Here is a 21,390-nt window from a genome sequence, read left to right on the forward strand (position 1 = left end):
GCAAGCATAAAAACCTAACACACCAGACAATTAAATCTGCGTTTAATTGACTTGATGCTTCTGTTGTCTATAGTGTTATTAGCTTCACGACCAAAGCTAATCTGTATACATCCAACATTAGCAAAGCACATTAAAGTGTCCCAAGAAGTATTCCCAGTTCCTCCATTTCATCCAGGCCATTTTAAGTATTTCAGTGAGGTGTGCTGTTCTGGCAGTCAAAAACACAGCAGCGTTCAGTGGAAGGTAGGACAGCATGAAACACAGTCCTCAGGCGACGTTTGAGGGATGCTGCTGTTAAACGACATGCAGCAGAGTTGGCGGTGAGAGTTATGAGCGATCTTGGAGGCTGCTCTCTGACAATCCCATCCTGATCTGTGTTTGTGACCTCTTCGGAAAGTTTTACTCGCCTGATTTCTTTTTCACCTCATCCATAAAGTCATCTGTGTGGAAAGCAAAGTTATTTAAACACAGGAAGACTACATCTCTGACAGGGATAGCCCAACAAACAACAGAATAGTTTGTCTCACTGAATGATCTGTATTGAGGTTGTTTCTTCTCACTGTGGAAAAACATTCAAATTAGCATTCACATATTAGAGCCAATAGAACAACATAGTTCGTTGGTCTGAGCCATTTCACTAAATTGCACGTGGCGGACTTCCTGTCGAGTTTTTGATATTGTTCTATGAGGCTTTTTTGGAGGTCCTTGCATGATATATATACCTACCAATTTTCAAAATCCAAGGTTAAACATGCTGCGATGGTTGATTTTTTTTTTACAAACACTGCAGGGGGCGCAAATGAGTCATTTAGTCCCACCCACCAATGAAATCTAAATCCATCTTTTCCTTTTGCAAATAGGCTGTATTTTAACAGGTTTCATGACTGTTCACGTATGTTAAGCCCCTGAAAAAAACTACTTCCTGTTTCATAGCAAAATGATTATTAAGTAAGGTAATCATTGACATATTAAACATCAAAGAAGTTCTGCCCCTCTAGAAAGTTTGGTGGAAGAGACTGAATAATTTATAACCTCAAACATTAGATCATTACAATGTCATTTCAGATTTTTTTCATCTGATATTTTATCTTTTTGCAGTAATGACGGGACGTTCGATGTGGCCCTGCGCGTCCACGTTCAGGCTTATCATAATGGCAGAGTGACCTGGACTCCCCCCGCTCTCTACCTCAGCTCATGTGGAGTGCAGGTGAACAACGACACATACACCATATAAAGTCAGGCTTGCTCTTCCTCTCTGACACTTCCACTGTTTGTTTCGGTGGCCAGGTAAAATACTTTCCGTTTGACTGGCAGAACTGCACCATGCAGTTCCGCTCATACACCTACGACTCGACAGAGATCGACATTCAGTACGCACTGGACCAGAACGGCAAGGAGATCAAGGAGATCATACTGGACGAAGCTTACAGTGGTGAGAAGCACTCAACAGGGGGGATTAATTAATACTTCGATCATCTTTTTGCTTTTTTTCTAAATACTTCAAATATCTCTGCAGAGGGCGGCGAGTGGCACATCACGCACAAGCCGAGCAGGAAGAACGTAAATGACGACAAATACGAGGATATGACCTTCTACCTGATCATCGAGAGGAAGCCGATGTACTATGTGTTCAACATCATCCTCCCCTGCATCCTGATCACCATCATCGCCATCTTTAACTTCTACCTGCCTCCTGATGCAGGTACATCAACAATAAAGACTAATCCACACAACCTGGTTTCATGTGGACATTTAGGGTACAGCTCTGTTAGTAACAGTGATAATGTTTATGTTTAATGTAGCGTTGATTGCCCTGTTAACATTCTCTGAAACCGCTTATTTCCCACTTTTTTGTGTGGTCTGCTTAAAACGTGTGATCACATAATTATCTAATTACTGACACAAAGGGATTCAATTTCAGATTAGAAAGTTAATTGGTTTAAAGCACGTGTAAATCAATAAACTCCTCAATAAAGGAAATAGAAATCAGCCTGTCACATATTGACCGTTATCAGTTTAAGACTGCACTTTGATCAAACTCACAAGTTCAAACAAGATTTCTCTCAAATTCATTTTTGTGTGAATGAATTCCTTCAGTCTGTCGGTTTTCACCGCAGCAGGTCTGTTTTCGCTGCTGGACTCTGGGAAGATGTTCCGCAGCTTCCGAGGCAGAACATCCAGGTTCTCTAACACCTTCTTCCCTCAGGCCATAAAACTTTTAAGCACAAAAATAATCCCTTCATTCCCCCTCAAACCCCCACAACCGGATTACCTCACTGACCTGCAAAATAAGACAATACAACATACTCTAAAAAAACTTGCAATATATTTATCTGTATAGTCATTTCAAACACAGTTTTGTTTTTATGTGTATTTATATCTCACCTTATTTTAAAGATACTACTTACCTTCTGTTAATACATGCTGGGGTTTTTTTATTATCTTGCACTACAACAAGCCAATAACAAAGTTTCGTTCTAATCTGCACTGTAAAATTCAAATTTGAATGACAATAAAGAAAGTCTAAGTAGGTAATGGCCCAAATCTCTGACTGGTGCAGAATGTTTGATGTGCATGAAGGTCGCCATGTTTGAATGAAGCTTCAGTGTTTAGCCAGCTCTGCATCGCACTTTCATAGCTAATCACAGCTACTGAATTTTCTTCACGTTGTCTGTCCAGAGGTCTGTGGGCATGTTAAGCATTGTATTAATGTTCCACGATGTACCTCTGCTTTGATGGTTACTCAATATCATGCCGGGCCTTAATTCTCCTCAATTTCTCATTACCTACTGAATATAGCCAATCAGAGTTACAGTTTTGAAAGTGATCACGGAATACACCTGGGAGAGCGTGCTCTACTGGCCAATCAGCTTCACTTACAGCAGGAGATCAATTTTCCATTAGTGTCATTACTGGCGAATTGCATAGAGCAGCTGCAGATCTCACAGTTAAAGGAGGAACAAAGTGTGTCCTGATAAAACAGACTGAGTTAAAACACCTTGAAGAACACGTTGTAATTGTTACTCCCTCAACAAGAGTATATAATCAATGTATGATCTCATGAGTTCAATCGTATTGTAAAAATCACTCATAAACTGTTGTTTATCTTCCCCCCGCTAGGAGAGAAGATGGGACTGTCCATCAATGTGTTGCTCACTCTCACTGTGTTTCTGCTGCTGCTGGCTGATAAGATCCCAGAGACTTCCCTGGGCGTCCCCATGATCGTCAACTACATCATGTTCACCATGATCCTGGTCACGTTCTCCGTCATCCTCAGCGTGGTCGTCCTCAACCTGCATCATCGCTCGCCCAACACCCACCAAATGCCCAGATGGATCCGCATGGTGAGGTCCCAGCATGCACCTTCACGTTTACATACAAACTTAGGGAGGAATCTCTCGTTTCAAAGTGTTTGACTCAGGTCTACAGACGTGTAAGAGTTAATGGGATCTATTGTGCTCTTTAATATATCTACATAGCATGTTAAATGGGGATCATGAAACTAATTTGTTGTAAAAGGTCTTAGTAAGGGAATATTTAAAAAAAATCTTCAACAAGAAATTTCTTCACAAAGGTGAAGTATAAAGAGATTTAAATCCAATTCCTGAAGGAAAATCCATTAGAGCTGCTCAAAGTCAGGGTACCTTATTGTTGGAACATTGAAAGGGGTCAAATTAGCTACAATGGCATTGGGACCCCCTGGGGGCTCAGGAGACACTGAGAGGAGGCTCAAGAGAAGCCTTCCATCACCAAATTAAACAGTGGAAGCACAGCGGACGCTGGTGGAAGCACATAATGACTGACGTGAAAACCTCTGCTGCAGAGATGGGACGAACATCTGGGAGAATTTAGCAGTTACAGTGAATAAAATCATATGAGTTCATACCATGCCAAGTGGTCCAATGTTAGAAATCTGCCCCACTTCACCATCTCAGATTTTGATGAAATTTGGTACACAAGTTGGTACTTGTGTACGCTGAAATAAACATGTGCAACATTTTTGCTCTGCAGGCGGTATAGTTCCTGAGTTATAGTACTCCCATTTTTTATCCCCAAACAGTGGACTGGTGTTTTAGGAGGCCTTTACTCAGTGACTGTGTACTTTGTAGTGCTGAAAATGACAATACCCACCTGCATTTTCGCAAGGGCTTTCAAAAATGAAATTGGTGTTGGCCTCGCAAATTTCATTGAAATCTGAGATGGTGAGGTGGGGGGACCACTTGGCATGGAATTACCCTATTGTGAAATTTGAAGTTAGTCAGCACTAAGGATGTAAAATGTTTTGATACTTACATGGAGCAGGGGGAAAAAACCCTAATGAACCCTAAAAATATTGTTTTGTTTTTTTGTTGTTTTCTATCTGCGATCCAATCCATCTGGTTGACATCCCTGTCAGATGTCAACCAGAAGGTTGTTGGTTCGATTCCCCCACTCCTACATGTCCATCGGCGAGACACTTAACTCCAAGTTGCTCCTGCAGACGCGGTGGCAGCAGCAGCGTGTGAATGTGTATGAATGGATTACTTTACATAGCAGCCTCCGGTGTCAGTCTGTGAATGGGTGTATATGTTCAGGTGTAAAAGTGTTTTGAGTAGTCAGAAGATACTCTATGAAGCTCAGGTCCATTTAAACATTCCATTTCCTGTATTCCTTCTTTAATTCAATGCTGCATCTGATTGATACCAACTACAGCAGGCCTGGTGTGCTGAAAGTCAAACATGCTTTATGTTATTTTAGTTTTGTATTTAACTTTGTTTTCAATCTGTATTTAAATGTGATTGACCTGACAGTGACTAATTCTCATTTGAAGATAACTAATCAAAGTGTGTTGAATGTTCCATATGTATTTCCATCTACAGTATGCAGCTTTAAGAGCTAGAAAAGGACACTTTTTTTCCACCGTGTTCACTGCCTTTGCTTCTTTTTGAACCATCTCTAATTTGACAGTTCCCTCCAGCATTTCAATTTCTGTCTCTTAACCCTGAAGTGGGCTGCCCATGGATCTCTGAGAAGCCCCACAGGGCTGAGTTTTCTCCTCAGGTCACCTTAGCAGGGTCCTCTGGGGTGTCAAGTTCAGCCTTGGTTGCTTCCAGCACCTTCTTCTGTCTAATAACCAAGTCTCTCAGCTGCATTCATCTCTGTCTGGATGTTTCTGTGGATGTTCTACGCCGCTGTAATCACATCGCTGTGCGTTCAGCTCCAGTCTGCCAGAGTCCCAAACACACAGAGCGGCAATGCTAACTGAGGAACAGCGGCCATCGTTGTGATTTAAGGACTTAATAGATAAAGTGGAGCGCTCCATGGAGCGGTTTTATCTGTCTTATTCACAGCTTTATACGTGGCAGGTTGTGGCAGGTCTAATAAGTTTGACTTGGTCTAATAAGTTTGATTTGTGAAGTTGTTGCGATCTTGCACAATCATGTCCATTTGCTGCTCTTCTATACAAGAAGAAGGAGTTTTGTTTGATGTTAAGACAAATGTACCCGTGATCACATTAGTCACCGTCACCCAAAAGTAGGCAACAGAGGGATACAATGCAGGAACTGAGATGTAGCGAGCGAGTCGTGCAGTGTCACTGGATCACAGCTCAGACTGTTTATCAATGTGGCTCAGAGCAACACACCTGACGAGTGTGACAAATCTGGCGTCCTTCTAAGTTGTTCTGCCTGCAGCTTAAACGTCCTTCTCTACAGTAAAGTAAATTTCACAACGATCACCACATGAGCTTTGATCATAAGTCCAAGTTTTACCTGTCTCCAAACAACAAGAGGTTTTTTTGTTTTCTTGTTGCTGATTTCAACTCCGCTTATCCAGGAATCTGCTACAAAGTGTTTCTCCCAGCTCGTAGCCTGGTTTATGGGATTTCAAAGTTGGTTAGTTTGTAGGTCAGTTGTCCCTTCACTGAAAAGCTGAGAACAGTTGATCCAACCTTCACACAAGGCCCTGAGTCTTTATCTCGACTCCTCTCCTCTGTCGCCCCCCGGTGGTGACTCCATTCGGTCTCTTTTCACCTTTAAGAAAAAGCTAAAGACCCAGCTCTTTCCTAAATACCTACGAACCTTAATGTATTAATGATGATGATGATGGTTTTGATGCTGATTAGAGCTCTAAAGAACAGCTGTTGACGTCCTGCATGTCGTCACCTGTGTGTCCAGTTGGAACTTAAAGCTGTTTGTTTGCTCTCACTGACGTTGTTTCCTCCTCTCCAGACCCTTGCTTGTTGTTTTACTTACTCTCTATCGTACGTCACTTTGGATAAAAGCGTCCGATAAATGAACAAAACCTGGCCCCCGACGTTTGTGCAGTTTAAAAATGACAGGTACACTCAACTTTATCACCACGTCATAGAGCCTTCGTTATTCGGCAGCTGTGAGTCTGTCTTTGAATCACTGGTCCATCTGCTGCCCAACAAAGAAGAGTTTAGGAGAAATTTGAGGAGATTTGAGATAAACACCAGTCGACCCTTTTTTTTTTTTTTTTTTTTTCCCTGAAACTGCAAAACAAGCCAAGCTGCTTCACCTCTTATTGCATCTCGATTGTAGCTAAAGTACGGCATGATTCTCGCCGATGGGCTATTATTGGCGTCCATCTGTCAATATGGGCAAGCCAAGAGTCATTTCAAAAGAAGGATATCCCAGCGCTCCGAGGCGCAGATAAAAGAGCCATTCACAGAGGCAAACAGCATTTATGATATTGATCAAGGCTTATGATTTTCTGTTTTATCTGCGAGTCAACTTCCTCCGACAAGCCAAAGAACATCGATTAAGTGCTTAAAAGAGGATTCTCACGACTTTCCTCGAGTTTTACCGGACAGTTGTTTGAGTCGTACACATCTGTTCGCTGTCCAGTACGAGTGCGCTTCCTTCACTCGAGGGCTTGAGTCTTTGCTCAAGGACACATTGAGAGGAGGCATGGAGGAATTGAAATGCATTACCCATTTGGTTTCCCCACACACATCATTCAGCTGCGACTCTTCTCAAAGGTTATCTCACTGCTAAATGCAACGTTTTGACTCATTTCTCACACTTAGTAGGCGAACACAGGGCGAGCGCATCTCGGCTGTCCCATAAATCATGGATACAGGAATCAAAACAAATGGATTTTTATTACCAGGGAAGAGTTTTTTTGGAGGTCTCGAAGAGGCCAGAGGCTATCGACTGAGAGTATGAAGCACATTTAAACAACCTAATGTCTCTTAATGTATTATTGATGAGAAGGATTATACAGAAATAAATGTTGCAGCAAGTGTAATAATCTCTGAAGAAACCAATGAATTCAAATAAAGTCAGTAAAAAGTGGAAGTGCAAAAAAACCCCAGATTTTATTAAAGCTGCTTTTTCATCTTTCCTTTCCTCTCAGGTCTTCATCCACATGCTGCCTCCGTACCTGTGCATGCTGCGGCCGAAGGTGGAGATCCCCCTCTCGCTGGAGACCCTGCCTCGCCGGGAGAAAAAGATTGTCACCATCAGCAAAGGCGCTGATGAATACTTCATACGGAAGCCGGACTCGTCCTTCCTGTTCCCCAAACCCAACAGGTGAGATCAGCATCCAAGGTCATACCAGGTGTTTACACTGGTGCTTTGGAAACGTATTTAGCAGGACGCCTTTCAATATATCCTGCTAAACAAGGCTGCACGGTGTTATCACAGAGATAAGGTTTGAATCACTCACTGTGTGGAGTCTGCATGTTCTCCCTGTGCATGTGTGGCATCTCTCCGGGTACTCCAGCTTCCTCCCACAGTCCAAACACATGCACGGACTATTGGCGACTCAAAGTTGTTTGTATAGGTGTGAATGTAAGTATAACGTTTTTGTCTCTGTATGTAAGCCTTGTGATTGACCCTTCACGAATTAGAAGCGTACAGTAACGGCTTTACCTTTAAACTATGTGCTCACCTGTTTTCTAATCCACAACAGCAGCTGTGATGCGTGTTGAAAACATTATGTGGTCGAAGTGATTATAAATACATTTAGAGGAGACTGATTTAAAAAAATAAATAAAAAAAGTGTTGGAAAGCTGTATGAAATTCAATTTCTGGTTTACGTATCACTTCCTGTGTTTATTATTCATAGAGTTTCAGGTTCTTGTAGCAGGTTATCTTTGAAGTCAGCTCGCCTGCCCAATGCCTGCATTATTCTGTCCTCAGAATAAGCTTAACCAAGCACAACACCTTAAATATAGGACAGTATTTTTATCTCCCAATTAATCTGATCTGTATTCAAATCTATGGTTTATATCCATGACTCATGTTGATACACTTCAGGGTCATTTTTTGCTTCGTGCTGATGTCGCACCTTTTCTTCGATAGCTTCTCCAAACTCTCTCAACTATCATTGTGCATTATCATTCAGGCTCGTAGTTAACACTGCATTGGATGTCCTTTTCTGCTGCTGTTGGGAAGTGAGATCTGATCGGGAGATAGTGTCGCCACCGCCGCCTTTGAAAGTCTACTTGTTCCCAGTTTTATTACCTCTTTGCCAAGCTCATGCATTTTTACTGCTAGCAGTCGATAGTTATGGCCGAAGAGTGAAAGAGTGAAAGGAAATGTGGGGGGAGAGCGAAGGGGATGACTTGCATCAAACTGTCAGTTGAACCAGCGTCCAGTGCATTGAGACCTCGAGCCCTGTGCAAATCCCTAGTCAGCTGACTTGAAAGAGCAGTTTAGGCTGTAAGCAGATTTGGATGTTAAAAAGGTTAAGGTTAAATTTTGGATTAAAACCAAAGTCATAAAAGATGTACAATAAAAGAAAATTCAATATATGAAAATTCTGCAAAATTGTATTTAAAATGTTTGAAACTGGTTAAACATATTAAAGTACAGTATTCCAAAAATTCCCAAGAACAGAAATCCTTGAACATGACTGTAAATTGGATTCCTGATGACGTTCCTGAGAAGCTTCCGGAACATTTCTATTGAAAGGTTCTGAAAATGTCTGTAAATTCTAAAATGTACTGAAAAACAATCAAGTTTCTGCATAAGGTTTAAACGAAAGGAAAAACAAAAATACAAACGTTGCTGAAAATTCATGAACATTTCTGATGAATGGGTCAAAGAATTCCCAATTTCTTTCATGATAACGTCCAACAAAGACGAATTGAAATTCCTTGAAACAACAGTTTTGGTCTTTACTGCTCATTTCTTCATTGGTAAAAACTGTACCAGGTTGGATTTTTATAACAAGACATCAACTTACATTATTTAAAGACATAACTTATGCATAGATTTAAAAAAATCTCGACTCTATTGACTAACAGGTTGCACGTTGTAACGGTTTGTCAGGCTTCAGCTCCGACTCAGGACATGATTGCAATTTCCACAGAAACATTCAAAACTGAAAACTGCTCATAAATGCCAAACTAAAGATTTTCTTGTGAAGTTTTTACAGCCTCTGATACAGACGTTTAGCTTCAGAAGCCAAACACCTCAAGTGAAACCCAGTCTCATGATTCCCTTCTTTGACTTTTACAGTTTGATGGCCCTTAAGCTGTTGAGGAAGGAGCTGGATTGAAGCCAAAGTTTGCACTTAAATTGGCAACAAAGTCATTCTATCAGTGCAGCTGTAATCTCTATTTGTTGTACAAAGGAAACGGGTCACCTTGCTCAGATGAATTTGGTGAAAAGAGGAATTGTACATCTTAGGAAAACAGCCACTGTGTGACATCTTTAGGCAGCCACTGTCCCAGCTGCTCTATTAATACACACTAAAATGCTTCCTCACAGTCTGCGGCCTCTCTATCTGTCTTCACCTCCTCTGAGAACTGAAATCTGTCTGCTGGGGAAGGCTAGAGGTGGCAGAGAATCATTGCTAAAATAATAATGACCCGCACAAATGGACGACTACACATTAGAGCGGGACGCTGCTCATCTGGGTGTTAGCACGGGGGGGGGGGGGGGGAGGGCGGATTCTTTATTTGAGCGATTTGATGATACAGCAGTATCTTTGTAGGGACTGCACGTATTCACACACACTCTTAATTGGGTTTAGTGCATGTCTTGGCAGCAGCCAGTTTTAGTTGAATTAGTCTCCTGAACAGTCATTTACTTCTCGCTGATGAAGTGCGACTTTAAATCACGTAGGAGAGAAAGGGAGGAGAGGTTAGGGGGCCAAATAGTCCCCTCACTCCTTCTCCTGTCTCTCCGTCTCTCCATCTGATGAGGCTCCTCTTCTCTTAGGTCACAGCCTCTTCAACAGCCACACGCGCACACACACACACACACACATGTACACACAGGAAAAGCAGCAACGGGCGCGCTGCATCATAAACTCCCAATCTGCTCCATGAAATACAAAGCAGCTCTTTGCTCTGCCCTGGTTGTCAGTTTACGCCTCATTTAAATATTCTAAGAACAGAAACGGTGTCATACTGCCCTCTGGTGGAGAGCCACCTCACCTGTTCGCCCCTATCTGGAGTTTTTTTTTTTTTTTTTTCATGATGTTAATAAATATGTGAAGGAGGTGTTTCATAAAAAAGACAGCTGTTCGTAGAAGCCACAGTGCAGCTGTTCTACGAGCTTTTATTGGACACATTTTCAAGTGTCTTGTGACGAGGTCGAAGTCGGAGAGGACAAGAGTTTTAAGGGAAAGAGTCGGACTCTGAGAACTTCTGAAAGAACAGACAATTGAGACGCTGCTTCTTACCATCTAACAATTGTAGCAAAGTCAGTGTTCACCAGCTAACCCTCTTCCTCCCCTGCTCTTCCTTTTAAGCTATTCTGACTTAATCAATGTCGTGCTTGTCCTTGATGCTTGCTTTGCTTGTGTTTTCTGCTCCTTCCCTGCACAGTAAGGTTAGTCAGTCAGTTAACACAGTTAGGTCAACATTTCTGTGTTAAAAGAACACAATGATGGATAACTTAAAGCATTTCAATACAATTCAATTAAAAAAACTTTATTTGTCCCTGTGGAGCAGTTCAGTTTTCTTTTTTTAGGAGCTGCACGAATGTTTGAATGCACAGAATAAAAAAAAACATAAAAAACAAAATCAACCTTTAGTTTCAGTTCTGAGCATGTGCTGTCCAGCAGAGACAGGCGTTCTGTATCACTACTTAAAGGTAACACACTGTTAGAGCTCTGTGTCTGATGCTCGACTGGAGGCAGCTAATGGAAATCAATGTGTTATTGCTCAAGGACACTCGGTGTGATTATGTACAGAATTGCAGGTGGGAGACAGATCAGGAAAAAGGTTGATGAGTAATGCTGCGAGTTCCTTCTCCAGTGCTACGTTAAAGCAACATTTGTGAACTTTCCGGACTTTTCCGAAGGCTTCAGGTTCACAGTAAGGGATACGTTTGGCTGTGAGCAGACAGCAGGAGGGGGTTGCTCCGTGAGAAAACGCTTCATACTCACTTTCAAGACTCGATTAGCAAAAAAGAGAGGAAGTACTGCTGCCCACTAGGGGGCACCAAAAACGACACAAGCCAAAGGTTCCTCTCAAGTCAAATAAATGGAAGTAGATCAGGGTGTAGAAAAGAAACAGGAGGACACACTCTGCCTAACAAAAGTTGTTGGCAATGCTGTACTTTAGTGTGGATAAATCAGCTAATACAACCTAATGATGAACACTTGATCACAACAGGCACAACAAAGTTCCCTGCATCTCTTTGACTGTCAGTAGAATCTCTTCTTTACAAGACGATTTGATAGTCTAGAACTCTGAACATCAAAATATGGAACCATTCAGTGGGGTTGGATTTGTTTGAACTTTTTCCTTGTGTTTGTTACTTCTCCAAGATATAATCAAATAGGCCTACTATAAAAAAAAAAAAAAACAGGGACATTATTGTTTTAATGTGAAGAGACATGCAGTACCTGCCCAGGTGTCTCACTTTGTCAGGTGAAAACACGTAAATTCCATTAACTAGCCAATTAAAATTCAGTATTTCTCTGTACTCTGGTTCGCTCTTTGGAAAATTCTCCATTTGTTTAACTCAACACAAATGTATAAATTCATGTGATGAAAGCTTTCTCTTCCAGCTCCACCATCAAGTTGTAAACCTCAGTTATACTTCAGGTTCCAGACGCTGTGACTTCTGACAGTTATACCTGTAAAAAGTGTTTTATTTTTGGGTCTGTTTGGGCTACTGTTTGCTGAAGTTAGCATCCTAGCACAGGTATGGTTGCTTTTGATTTATGATATCTGACTCTGTAAACTGGGTTTTTATAATGTCTCGTTTGACCTGTTAATGTGAAAAGACATCAGTGACTAAATAGAGTTAGTCACAGCAACCTTCCCCAAGCTTCCCCCAACAAATACTGGCACATTCAGCAGCTCACAGTTGGTTATTGAGGGCGAGGAAGTCAACAGAAACACGTGTATTTCAGTTTGGCAAAGAACATAGCTTAGCAGAGCATAGCCAGTGCAGCCCAGTCAGCAGATCCACAGCTGTGATACCACACTGGTAAAACAAGCCTGCGGGCCTCCATTGACCTTGTCTTTATTTCTTTCTGACTTACAGCAAATTGTGTGGAAGGTGTTCAAAATCCCTCACGAAGCCTTAGTTCTTGTACATCTTTAAGTTGGTCTGGGCAGAAATGTTTTATGATGTTTGCGCGAGGGAAGTCGACTCGTCTTTAAGAAGACACCCAGACAGTCGCAAGTGAGCAGAATTGATTGGAGTGAGGATTGACATACGGGAAAGGAGCCAAAGGCCGGACGTGAGCCCGGGCCGCCCGCGTTGAGAACTATAGCCTCCATACATGGGGACGTGCGCACTAACTACTGCACACACTAGCACCCCCAAATTTGGCATTTTAAAGTTCAAATGCAGCTTCTCCTACCTCCTCCTGTTAGCACTAGCTGCATGAAATGCTCAGTCCCTAGCCCCCCTCGTTGAATATGTGTGGAGTCACATCACTGATCCAAGCCCATTGGCTCATTGTAGCAATCACAAGCTCCCCTCAGACTGACATCTAACATTCCTAATATGGTAAAGGGGGCGGGACATATCTGAGAACAAAGCACAACGACTGACCGATTACGAGAGAGCAGATCGGCCAACCTATCAGATCAGACTTGGCACTGCATGTGCACCACTTTTAATTTTCCCTGAGATTGTTTTTTTGTTATTTCAAATATTGTGTTTGCTTGCTGATATTTCTCTTTAAGAGTAACGTGTGTGTGTGTGTGTGTGTTGCCCTGCAGGTATCATCCCGAGGGCATGTGTACAGATCTGAGAAAGTTCATCGACGGCCCCAGCAGCTACCTCACGCTGCCTGACGAGCTCAAGTCAGCCATAGATGCCATCACGTATATCGCCGAGGCTCTGCAGGCTGAGAAGGACTACGAAGCGGTAAGTTTGCTTTCTTCCATCTTTTTTTTTTTTTTATTCCTTACTTATTCTGGGTTTCTGATCTTTGCTGTTTCCTCTTTTTTTTCCTCTTCTCTGTCTTCTCCCATCCTCTTGTTTTTCCTTCCTTACACCTTTCTCAATCACTTCCACTCCTCCCCCCTTCTCCCTCTCTGTCATCCCGGTCCAGCTGAGGGAGGAGTGGCAGTACGTTGCCATGGTGGTGGACCGAATGTTCCTCTGGATCTTTGTGGTCTTCACCACCGTGGGCACCTTGGCCATCTTTGCCAATGCCAGCTTCAACCACACGCCCACTGACCCCTTCAAATCCACCTGAAGCTGGGGCGTGGCTGCTTTTCTTGAGCTGCACACATCTCGAACGAGAGGAGGAATAAATCAATAGAAAAACGGATTCTCTGAGCCAGAAACACAGAACACAACTCCTGTTTTTAAAGTTTAACTCAAAAAGCAGTTTCGCCGTTTTCCATGCATTTAAGGAGAGTCGTCAATACAACGGATGAGCACGTGTCTGCCGGGGGGGGGGGGGGGGGGGGGGGGGGGGGGGGGTAGTTTGTTAATCAAAGAGGGCAAAAATGCTGCCTTTATAACCTTGATCTAAAAAATGGCTTCTGAGATGTCAATAATCACACCCTCGGTTACAGATGAGTGGCACATCTCCTTCAACATATATATTATGGTATAATTCTCAAACCCCTGAAATACAACAAACACTTTATTAGGTTCATTTTTAGGAAAATAAACCCAGTCTTATATTCTGAACAATACAGTAATCTAACACTTTACTTCTTGGTTAAATGAACGACAAAGTCTGTGATTTAGTAAATGGAGGGTTTTTTTTATACCTACTCTTCGAAACTTTCTACCCAAAATTACAAATTTTTTTGACCATCTGAGGTCTTCTAAAATCAAATGCAGCTGTCCAGAAATCCCATGGCGCGTCTTTCTACGTTCAGCATGAATTTGCAAGAGAATGCAAATGGATGAACATCTTGAGGTTTCTCAGCTGAATGAGCAACAGTATCGGATAATTTTGAAGCCCCAGTGTTCATGCTTTAATTACATGAAAACAGCTTTCTGCCGAGACAAAGTTGGACAGGTCTCTGGATGAAGATACTTTAGGAGACAAAACTAAACAGTGTGTGCCAGAATTGAGTCATGCATGGACTTAGGCATCCAAGCCAGTGTTCCTGTTGTTGTGTTGTGTGTGTATAGAGACTTTTTTTTTTGTGGTTTTTAGAGTACCAGGACTTGTAGGTTTTGAAGATGGCGGATCCAGGGTTTGATATTCCAATGTGGTGTTCGCACTTAAACACCAAGAGCAGCCAGATGCTATAACAAGCAACGCTGCATGCCTTTGGTTTCCCTCTGATAGAATGTGCTAGAGCGTGGCGCATGCTTTGTGGATATTTCTGCTGCCATAGTAATCCTCTTTGTATTTTCAGCCCTATATTTTAGCGAGAGGATATTCTTATGCTGGACTGTGGAGTAGAACGCCAATTCAGTTCACCAGCTGCAGGAATAGCCCTGTGGAATTCCCATCATGTAGGAGACATCGGGGTCGTCTTCAAGTTCCCAGGGTCCCATGTGTCCAGGGTCATCTGTGAACCATCATTTAAAAACATTACTGAAGGCTTCCTTTGCTTTTTCGTTTCAGGAAGGTAGCTGGTTGTTTCACGTGCAATTTGAGTGATGAAAGTTTTTCGAGCCAAACTGACCCAACAAAAAAAAAATCTGAAAAAGAGAGTAGGAGTGGATTGCAAACAGTTAGGGAAAAGAAAACCTTTATGTAACTTCTACACACATCATTATTTTTATCTAAATGTTACGTGCTCAATCCGCCTGATTAGCAAGTTATGAAATGTACACATGACAGACGCCACATTGTTCTGCATAGTGCATTATGTTTCATCAAATGTCACGTTGCATTTATTAAACTGCATAGGCCACATTTCATAGGTTGCATTGTGTACTTTATGTCCATAAGTTACATTGTTTATTTTACGTCATGTTTAAGTAGTATACTTCACTAAGTGTGGCAAAAAAAAAAAAAACAATTTATTTGAAGATTGTGATTTTTATCTTCTGAGATGTTAAATAGATTCATAACCTCAAAAGAATCTTGGGCTAATCAGTCGCTTCCTGCTAAGTGCTAAGGCTAGCTCTTTAACTTAGAAGAATGCCAAAATGGTGCAGCAAGAAATTCAGCTAGCCTCACAGACAACCGGAGGAGATTCTGAAGTATATATAGTAGTTCAATCATGGATCCAGAATCATTTTGAATCAAAAATAGAATTTAAAATCGAATCGGGACCCAAAGAGCCAAAATTAAAATCGAGTCGTGAGACACCCAGCCCTAGGAATGACACTACACGTTTCATTGCATGGGTTACGTTGCACATTTTATGTTCACGTAACGTTGCGTACATCACGTCGCATATGTTTCATTGCATATGTAATGTTAAAAAAATTAAGAAAAACTACATGGATACTTAAACGCTAAGAAGCTCAGTTTCGTATGTCACCCGAAAAACAAATCAAAAGGAAGTTGATCGGACTTCCTTCTCTCCTGTGACTCTTGGGTGAAGGCCAAATGCATCCATGGCCTCTTACTACCATACCAGCCTTTATAGCTCGTTATAGAACTTCCTCTGGAGGGTTGTTGTCTCCACAACAATAACAGGAGGTTGAGGGTTCGATACTGAAAACTCCCTCTGAAAAAGTCTCCTTGATCCCTCGCATTAAGAAGATTCTAAGGAGAGGAACATCGGACCCTGGCAGTTAAGAGGAACATAGAAATGCTGTTCCGGCAATCACCACAAATGCCTTCGGATTTCAAACACACACACCGTCCGTTTTCATCGTGTGCTTTCATTTCGTTTGTGTGTTTTGTTTTGTTTTTTAAATAAAGATCTGAAGGGAGGATATCAAAGGCTCCATCTGTTGTCAGTCCGTTGTCGGGAGAGTTACGACCCTTGCTCTGTCACCTGCCCACTCTGCTAATAATAATCTACACACACATACACACACACACACACACACACACACACACACACCTACACACACACATTGCAGCTGGTTACCAGACACGATTGCATGGGCTTCCCCGATATGTGAAGACACTGCTGCGTACATGCAGTGTGAGCTAACGCTACGCTCATTCCCGATGGCTCATTGTGTCGATGATATTTCAGTATTATCGACCGCATCATCATCTTTGCACTGCTTTTACAGCCAAACACTTTTACCCTGCATGAAACCATAACTTCAAGAAGACTCATCTCTAAATACGACCTTAAAAACACACTCAGGCCATTTGGATATGCTTAAACTGGTGGAGTCGACCTGCACAAGAGGAGTCTGAAACATTCTTCCTCTGTTGACCCTTAACCTCGGCCTGATTTATGGCTCGTTTTTGTTTTGGATGCCCCGACCAACAGAGAGGATAGTGCGACCTCTGATACAACAGGTAATGGAGAGTACTCACGGTGAGTCAGAGATGGAAACAAGGTGAGCACTTTTATTATCTAGAGTAGCATACTCAATAACTTTAGGACCCGAGAAAGACTGAAGTCAAACTCTTAAAAGGCAGCTCGCTATGATCCAAGAAACAGCAGGATACCGAGTTCATAGCGAGGCCTCCACCTCATCGATCAAAACACACTTCTCACAACTTCTTCCATCGTCTCCATAGCAACAACATCCATCTCTATTTTTTACACCCTTTTCAAAGTGCGTTTTCTGTCTTGCCTCGCTTCCAGCTCGGTATCAGCGAGGTGGAGCAGCTCGTTCTTTACTGAGGCTCATGAATCCCACAAGAGCTCTCCATCACGATTAACAACACCTCAGTGCTCCTGCCAACAACTTTGGTAATTGTGGACTCTGCTTGAGCAAGTTCATGCTGCAAGTTTTCGCTCCAGCGTCACTTTTCCAGCACTTTTTCTTTCCTCCCACGTTCTTCAGCTCTAATGTTAGAGACATATGATGTCACATCCATTTAGCTTTCCTCAGCTCAATAATTGCTTTTACACTGTACTACCTTCAAATTCTTTCCACCTCCATGTTCCTCTTGAAGTCAATTTCGACTAAAACGTGTCATTGCTTCTGACTCATTTTTCGGATGCAATATAGCACACATTCAAATGGAGCACTGTGCACGTGTCGCCACAAATAATTAATGCTACACGCCACTTTATATGTCAGATAGTTTTATGAAATTCAAAAAAAAAAAAAAAACTACAGCAAAGATGCCAAGTATAAAGATTGTAATGTGCAGGGGTCAAACCAAGCCCAACATTCGAACAGGCACAATATTAAGCCTGACCGTCAGTCAAGTGAAACTTATGTATATTTATCAATTTAGAAGCATGTTTGTCATAGATTGGAAAGGAATCCAAGAAATGGTTCCTCAGACTGTGGTTGTGTTGATTTCCTGTCGTCAGCCTCATAGCATAATTGCCTTAGTCATATTTTAAGGTTTTCAGAAAAAAGGAAAAAACAAAGTCAAAGAGAAGACTTTGGCAGATAGTGACTTTGGAATATAGCAAGCCTTCTGATAGGCTGAGGACAATAATGCACAGTGAATCAGCAGTGGAGAGTAGAGTTAGGCAGATATCACAATTTCGCCAAAATATGACTCAAATATGCACATTTGAACATGAAGCTCGATGGATTTCTTTGAGCTGTCGTGGTGGCCCCCCTTTTTCACACCTCGGGATAGCTTTTGGATTGGTCATCTTTAATTATTCGTTGTGGTAACCCACTGTAAATAAGAAAAAAAAAACAGGACACAAAAAAAAAGAGATTGGCTCTTTGTGGGTTAAATGCGACTATATATGTCTATGTTCTGTTCTAAATTGGTTTTATGATGTGCAGAACATGTTCCCATCAAATCCTTTAAATCTTTAATATGGTGGCTTCATTCATGTCGTATTGTTTCCTGGATGGCTTATAGATAATGTTCCTTCTCAACCCTTAATTTGCAAAGAAAACCTCAAAGGGAGGGTGGGCGACTTTAGTTTGAAAGCATTAAAGATCTAATGGAGTTTAATTAACAGATAAGAAATAAGGAACAAGATGACGAAACCATAACAAGGGAAAGGAGACAGATTACATCAATGAAAAACCAAGTCGGCTTCAGACAAATTTAAAACCCCCACGCTCCCCCCGCCCTCCCACCCAAAAATATCTCCATTGTCATAACCCGTAGCCCATTGCCATTCCTTTACCCCCTCCACTTCCTCTTCGACCAACCCCACAGTGCTAACCTCAGGATTGGTGAGCACCAACAGGTGCCTTCCCCACAGGCTTCCCAGTACAAACACATTCCGCCCACTCGTCACTCCCAGCACCCGTGTACCAATGGAGCCATGACCACAAAGAGACGAAAGGACAAGAGGGAGACACGTTAGCTTAACACTGTGCGCCATCGGAGGTGCTGTGTAATCGCAATTCGACTAAAGGTGTACAGGTGAATGCTGTAGCGAGAAAGGTTTGGTTTTAAGGACGATTCATCGAGATTCCAGATTGGAACATCACTGTTCCTGTACAGCGGAGAACAAGGCCGCTAACAAGGACTGGCACTTTGATATTAAGATGTCATGACTGCAGTGATTGGGCAAATGAAGACGAGAATGAACTTTCATGTCAGGATGAAGGCGTTTATCTTTGTATGCGGCTGCATTTGTGTCACTTTTACTGGTAAGGAGCTTTTTTGAATGTGTTTGTCACGAATGAGGTAGTGGTATAAAAAAAAAAGAAGAATCCTGTTTTGAAACCAAGGCAACAAAAATGGAAGTCCTACTCACCCAACAGTGGTACCAAAATGTTGCCAGTGTATTTTTTGGATTTAAATCGGGTGCATGAGTTTGCTTGCAATTGACGGTTCCCTTTATTCTTCAGTTAAAAAGATGCATGTTTTTTACTCTTTTCTTCAAAACTATTGATATCTACAAAAGCAGATTGTACCTTTTTAAATTCCCACAGTATCAAAATATCAACAATTTTGCCAACCTTAGCATTGTTTTGGATTTCATGTCTGATTTTTGATCTGGATATTCTCAGACATAAGTTGGAGAGATACATTTCGTTAACTGACATTAACATGAACTGAAGCTAGAGTAGAAGAGAGGGGGCAGAAAGAAAAGCAAAAAGGCTTGACTGTCTTTGACCATTGAACTACATGTCATGCTTGGATAACAAACAGTTGCCCTGTGGGTTTGTTTTTGACCTGTGGTGCAGTGTTGCCATTCCTCTAGCTGTCCTAACACCACTCCTGTACCTATTTTCTGCTGGGCTGCTTTGGGGAGAACCCTGGGAAACTCAATATGCAGGAATAGACTCAGAAATGGTTGTATTACTGCACTCAACATACCTACTGTTCAATCAGATAACACTCAAGTTTCCCGAATCCCACTGTCCTCTGTCAGTTCAGTTAAATCGGTATTGATCCCACTTCCTCTGCGTTTTTTGGGGGATAAAAATCATAATTGGAATCGATTTTTCTCATCTGAGCTCGGCTGAAGGACTTCGACTTTGACCTTCTAAACACAATCGGAGTGAAAGAAAAAAGGAGCTCCTCTGTTTGAGGAACTCCACAGGGATTGGAGTGAATTGTTTCTGTCCCTGAAGTCCTACAGCTGCGGTTATTTACCAACCCCCACAGGGAGGGAATCCCTGTCTGTTCTTCTCTGTCCTTACAAAGACGTTTCTGGTGTTTCACTTGAATAGCAAAAAAAAAAAAAAGAAAAAATCCTGTTCGGGATCCTATAATGAATCACATTAACAACTCATTGTTTGTTAATCAGAGTCTATTTTTGTCCCTGATGGAGCTGGTATCCTCGACATCCCTTTGATCCCATCCCCCCACTGCGTATCAATTACATTAGCTCAGTCACCTTTGCTACCCATCACACAGCACCTGCCCTTCTGGCTGCTTCTTTGTCCCGACTGTCCTTCTGTCTTTTCCACATGTTGTTTTGCCTCATATTTGGAATGAAAGTCAGTCCATCGTCTTAAAGTATGGAAGTACTAGAAACTATTAAATACTTAAAAAGTCCTGGTCGTGGATTTTTTATATTGGGACAATAATTGCATTTGGTATCTGAATCAGATACAAGGTACCTCTACAAACAGTATACACTTTAGCAATTATCACCCCTGTACATAATGTAACCCTGAACCACTGTAGGCCTGGCTCGCGTATCCATGTTTTGGTTTTCTTGATCAGTTCCATGTATGTACGTCCAGTGTGGTTCTTTTTTACAGCTCCACTTAACCTGGTGTCTAAATCAAGACTAGGGGATCCATTTCCTCAGCTACTGGAAGACATTGACTCTAGCATTCGAAAGTGTGGTTTCATTAATGTATAACAATCTAATAATGAGGAAACATGTTTTAGTTACTTGTGAATGAGCTGTTTTACATCAACAGAAGGAGTGAGTCTTCTATATGAGGTCCAACATGTTACAGCTAAGAAAAAGCCAGTCGAGAACATTGCAGTTCCTTGAATGTCCACTTGAGGCTGGCTCCAAAAGCCCAGGAAGCCCTTTTTTTTTTTTTTTTGACTCCACGTCTTTTTATGTTTCTAGATTTAATGGGAGTTAGGTGGAGATAGCGTTACAAATATGTTCGACTTCAGAGCCCTTGTTTAGAAACTAAAAAGAAACGCCACTGGAACTATGCCCATGTCTTAAACAGTGAAATTGTATGCATAAATCCCAGGCCTCACTCTTTCAAAGAATTGGAGGGCTGAAGCAGACCCATGTTTTTTCTTCTTATAGTGCCTAACAACAATGGAATAATCCATGTTTCCATTTCTGATTTCCTCAGCTTCTCTTTGAAGTTCTTAGTCCATTCGTAATAATTTGGCCCTCTCATCTTTTTCCTCTTTCTATCTTTTCATCCAGGGGCCTCAGAAACAGAGCGGAAGCTCCATCAGAAGCTCTTTAAAAACTACAACATGAAAGTAAGACCAGCTAAGTACTGGGAAGAGAAGGTGATGGTTCGAGTTGGAATGACCCTCTCGCAGCTTGTCAGCTTGGTAAATACGAACATGGCAGGATGGAGGCCACATGCACAACAA

At 41.9% G+C, this 21,390-nt stretch overlaps 1 protein-coding gene across 7 annotated transcripts in view; it reads left to right on the forward strand.

Annotated features, from left to right (window-relative positions):
- Positions 1 to 21,390, forward strand: part of LOC306841398 (acetylcholine receptor subunit beta-like) — a 48,408-nt gene that overhangs the window by 12,790 nt on the left and 14,228 nt on the right. For 5 of the 7 annotated variants that reach the window (XM_079371280.1, XM_079371281.1, XM_079371279.1 and 2 more), the window contains 7 exons: positions 1,099 to 1,207; positions 1,288 to 1,432; positions 1,517 to 1,702; positions 3,121 to 3,344; positions 7,360 to 7,535; positions 13,145 to 13,292; positions 13,480 to 13,836. In XM_079371280.1, coding sequence (XP_079227406.1) covers positions 1,099 to 1,207; positions 1,288 to 1,432; positions 1,517 to 1,702; positions 3,121 to 3,344; positions 7,360 to 7,535; positions 13,145 to 13,292; positions 13,480 to 13,626 — 1,135 coding nt within the window. In that variant the 3' untranslated portion in view covers positions 13,627 to 13,836. Of the gene's footprint in view, positions 1 to 1,098; positions 1,208 to 1,287; positions 1,433 to 1,516; positions 1,703 to 3,120; positions 3,345 to 7,359; positions 7,536 to 13,144; positions 13,293 to 13,479; positions 13,837 to 21,214; positions 21,349 to 21,390 lie in introns of those variants that run through there. The other 2 variants (XR_013781494.1, XM_079371283.1) reach the window with 2 other exon arrangements.

Source organism: Symphodus melops (genome assembly GCF_947650265.1).
Source record: "Symphodus melops genome assembly, chromosome: 20".
Taxonomy (NCBI): Eukaryota; Metazoa; Chordata; class Actinopteri; order Labriformes; family Labridae; genus Symphodus; species Symphodus melops.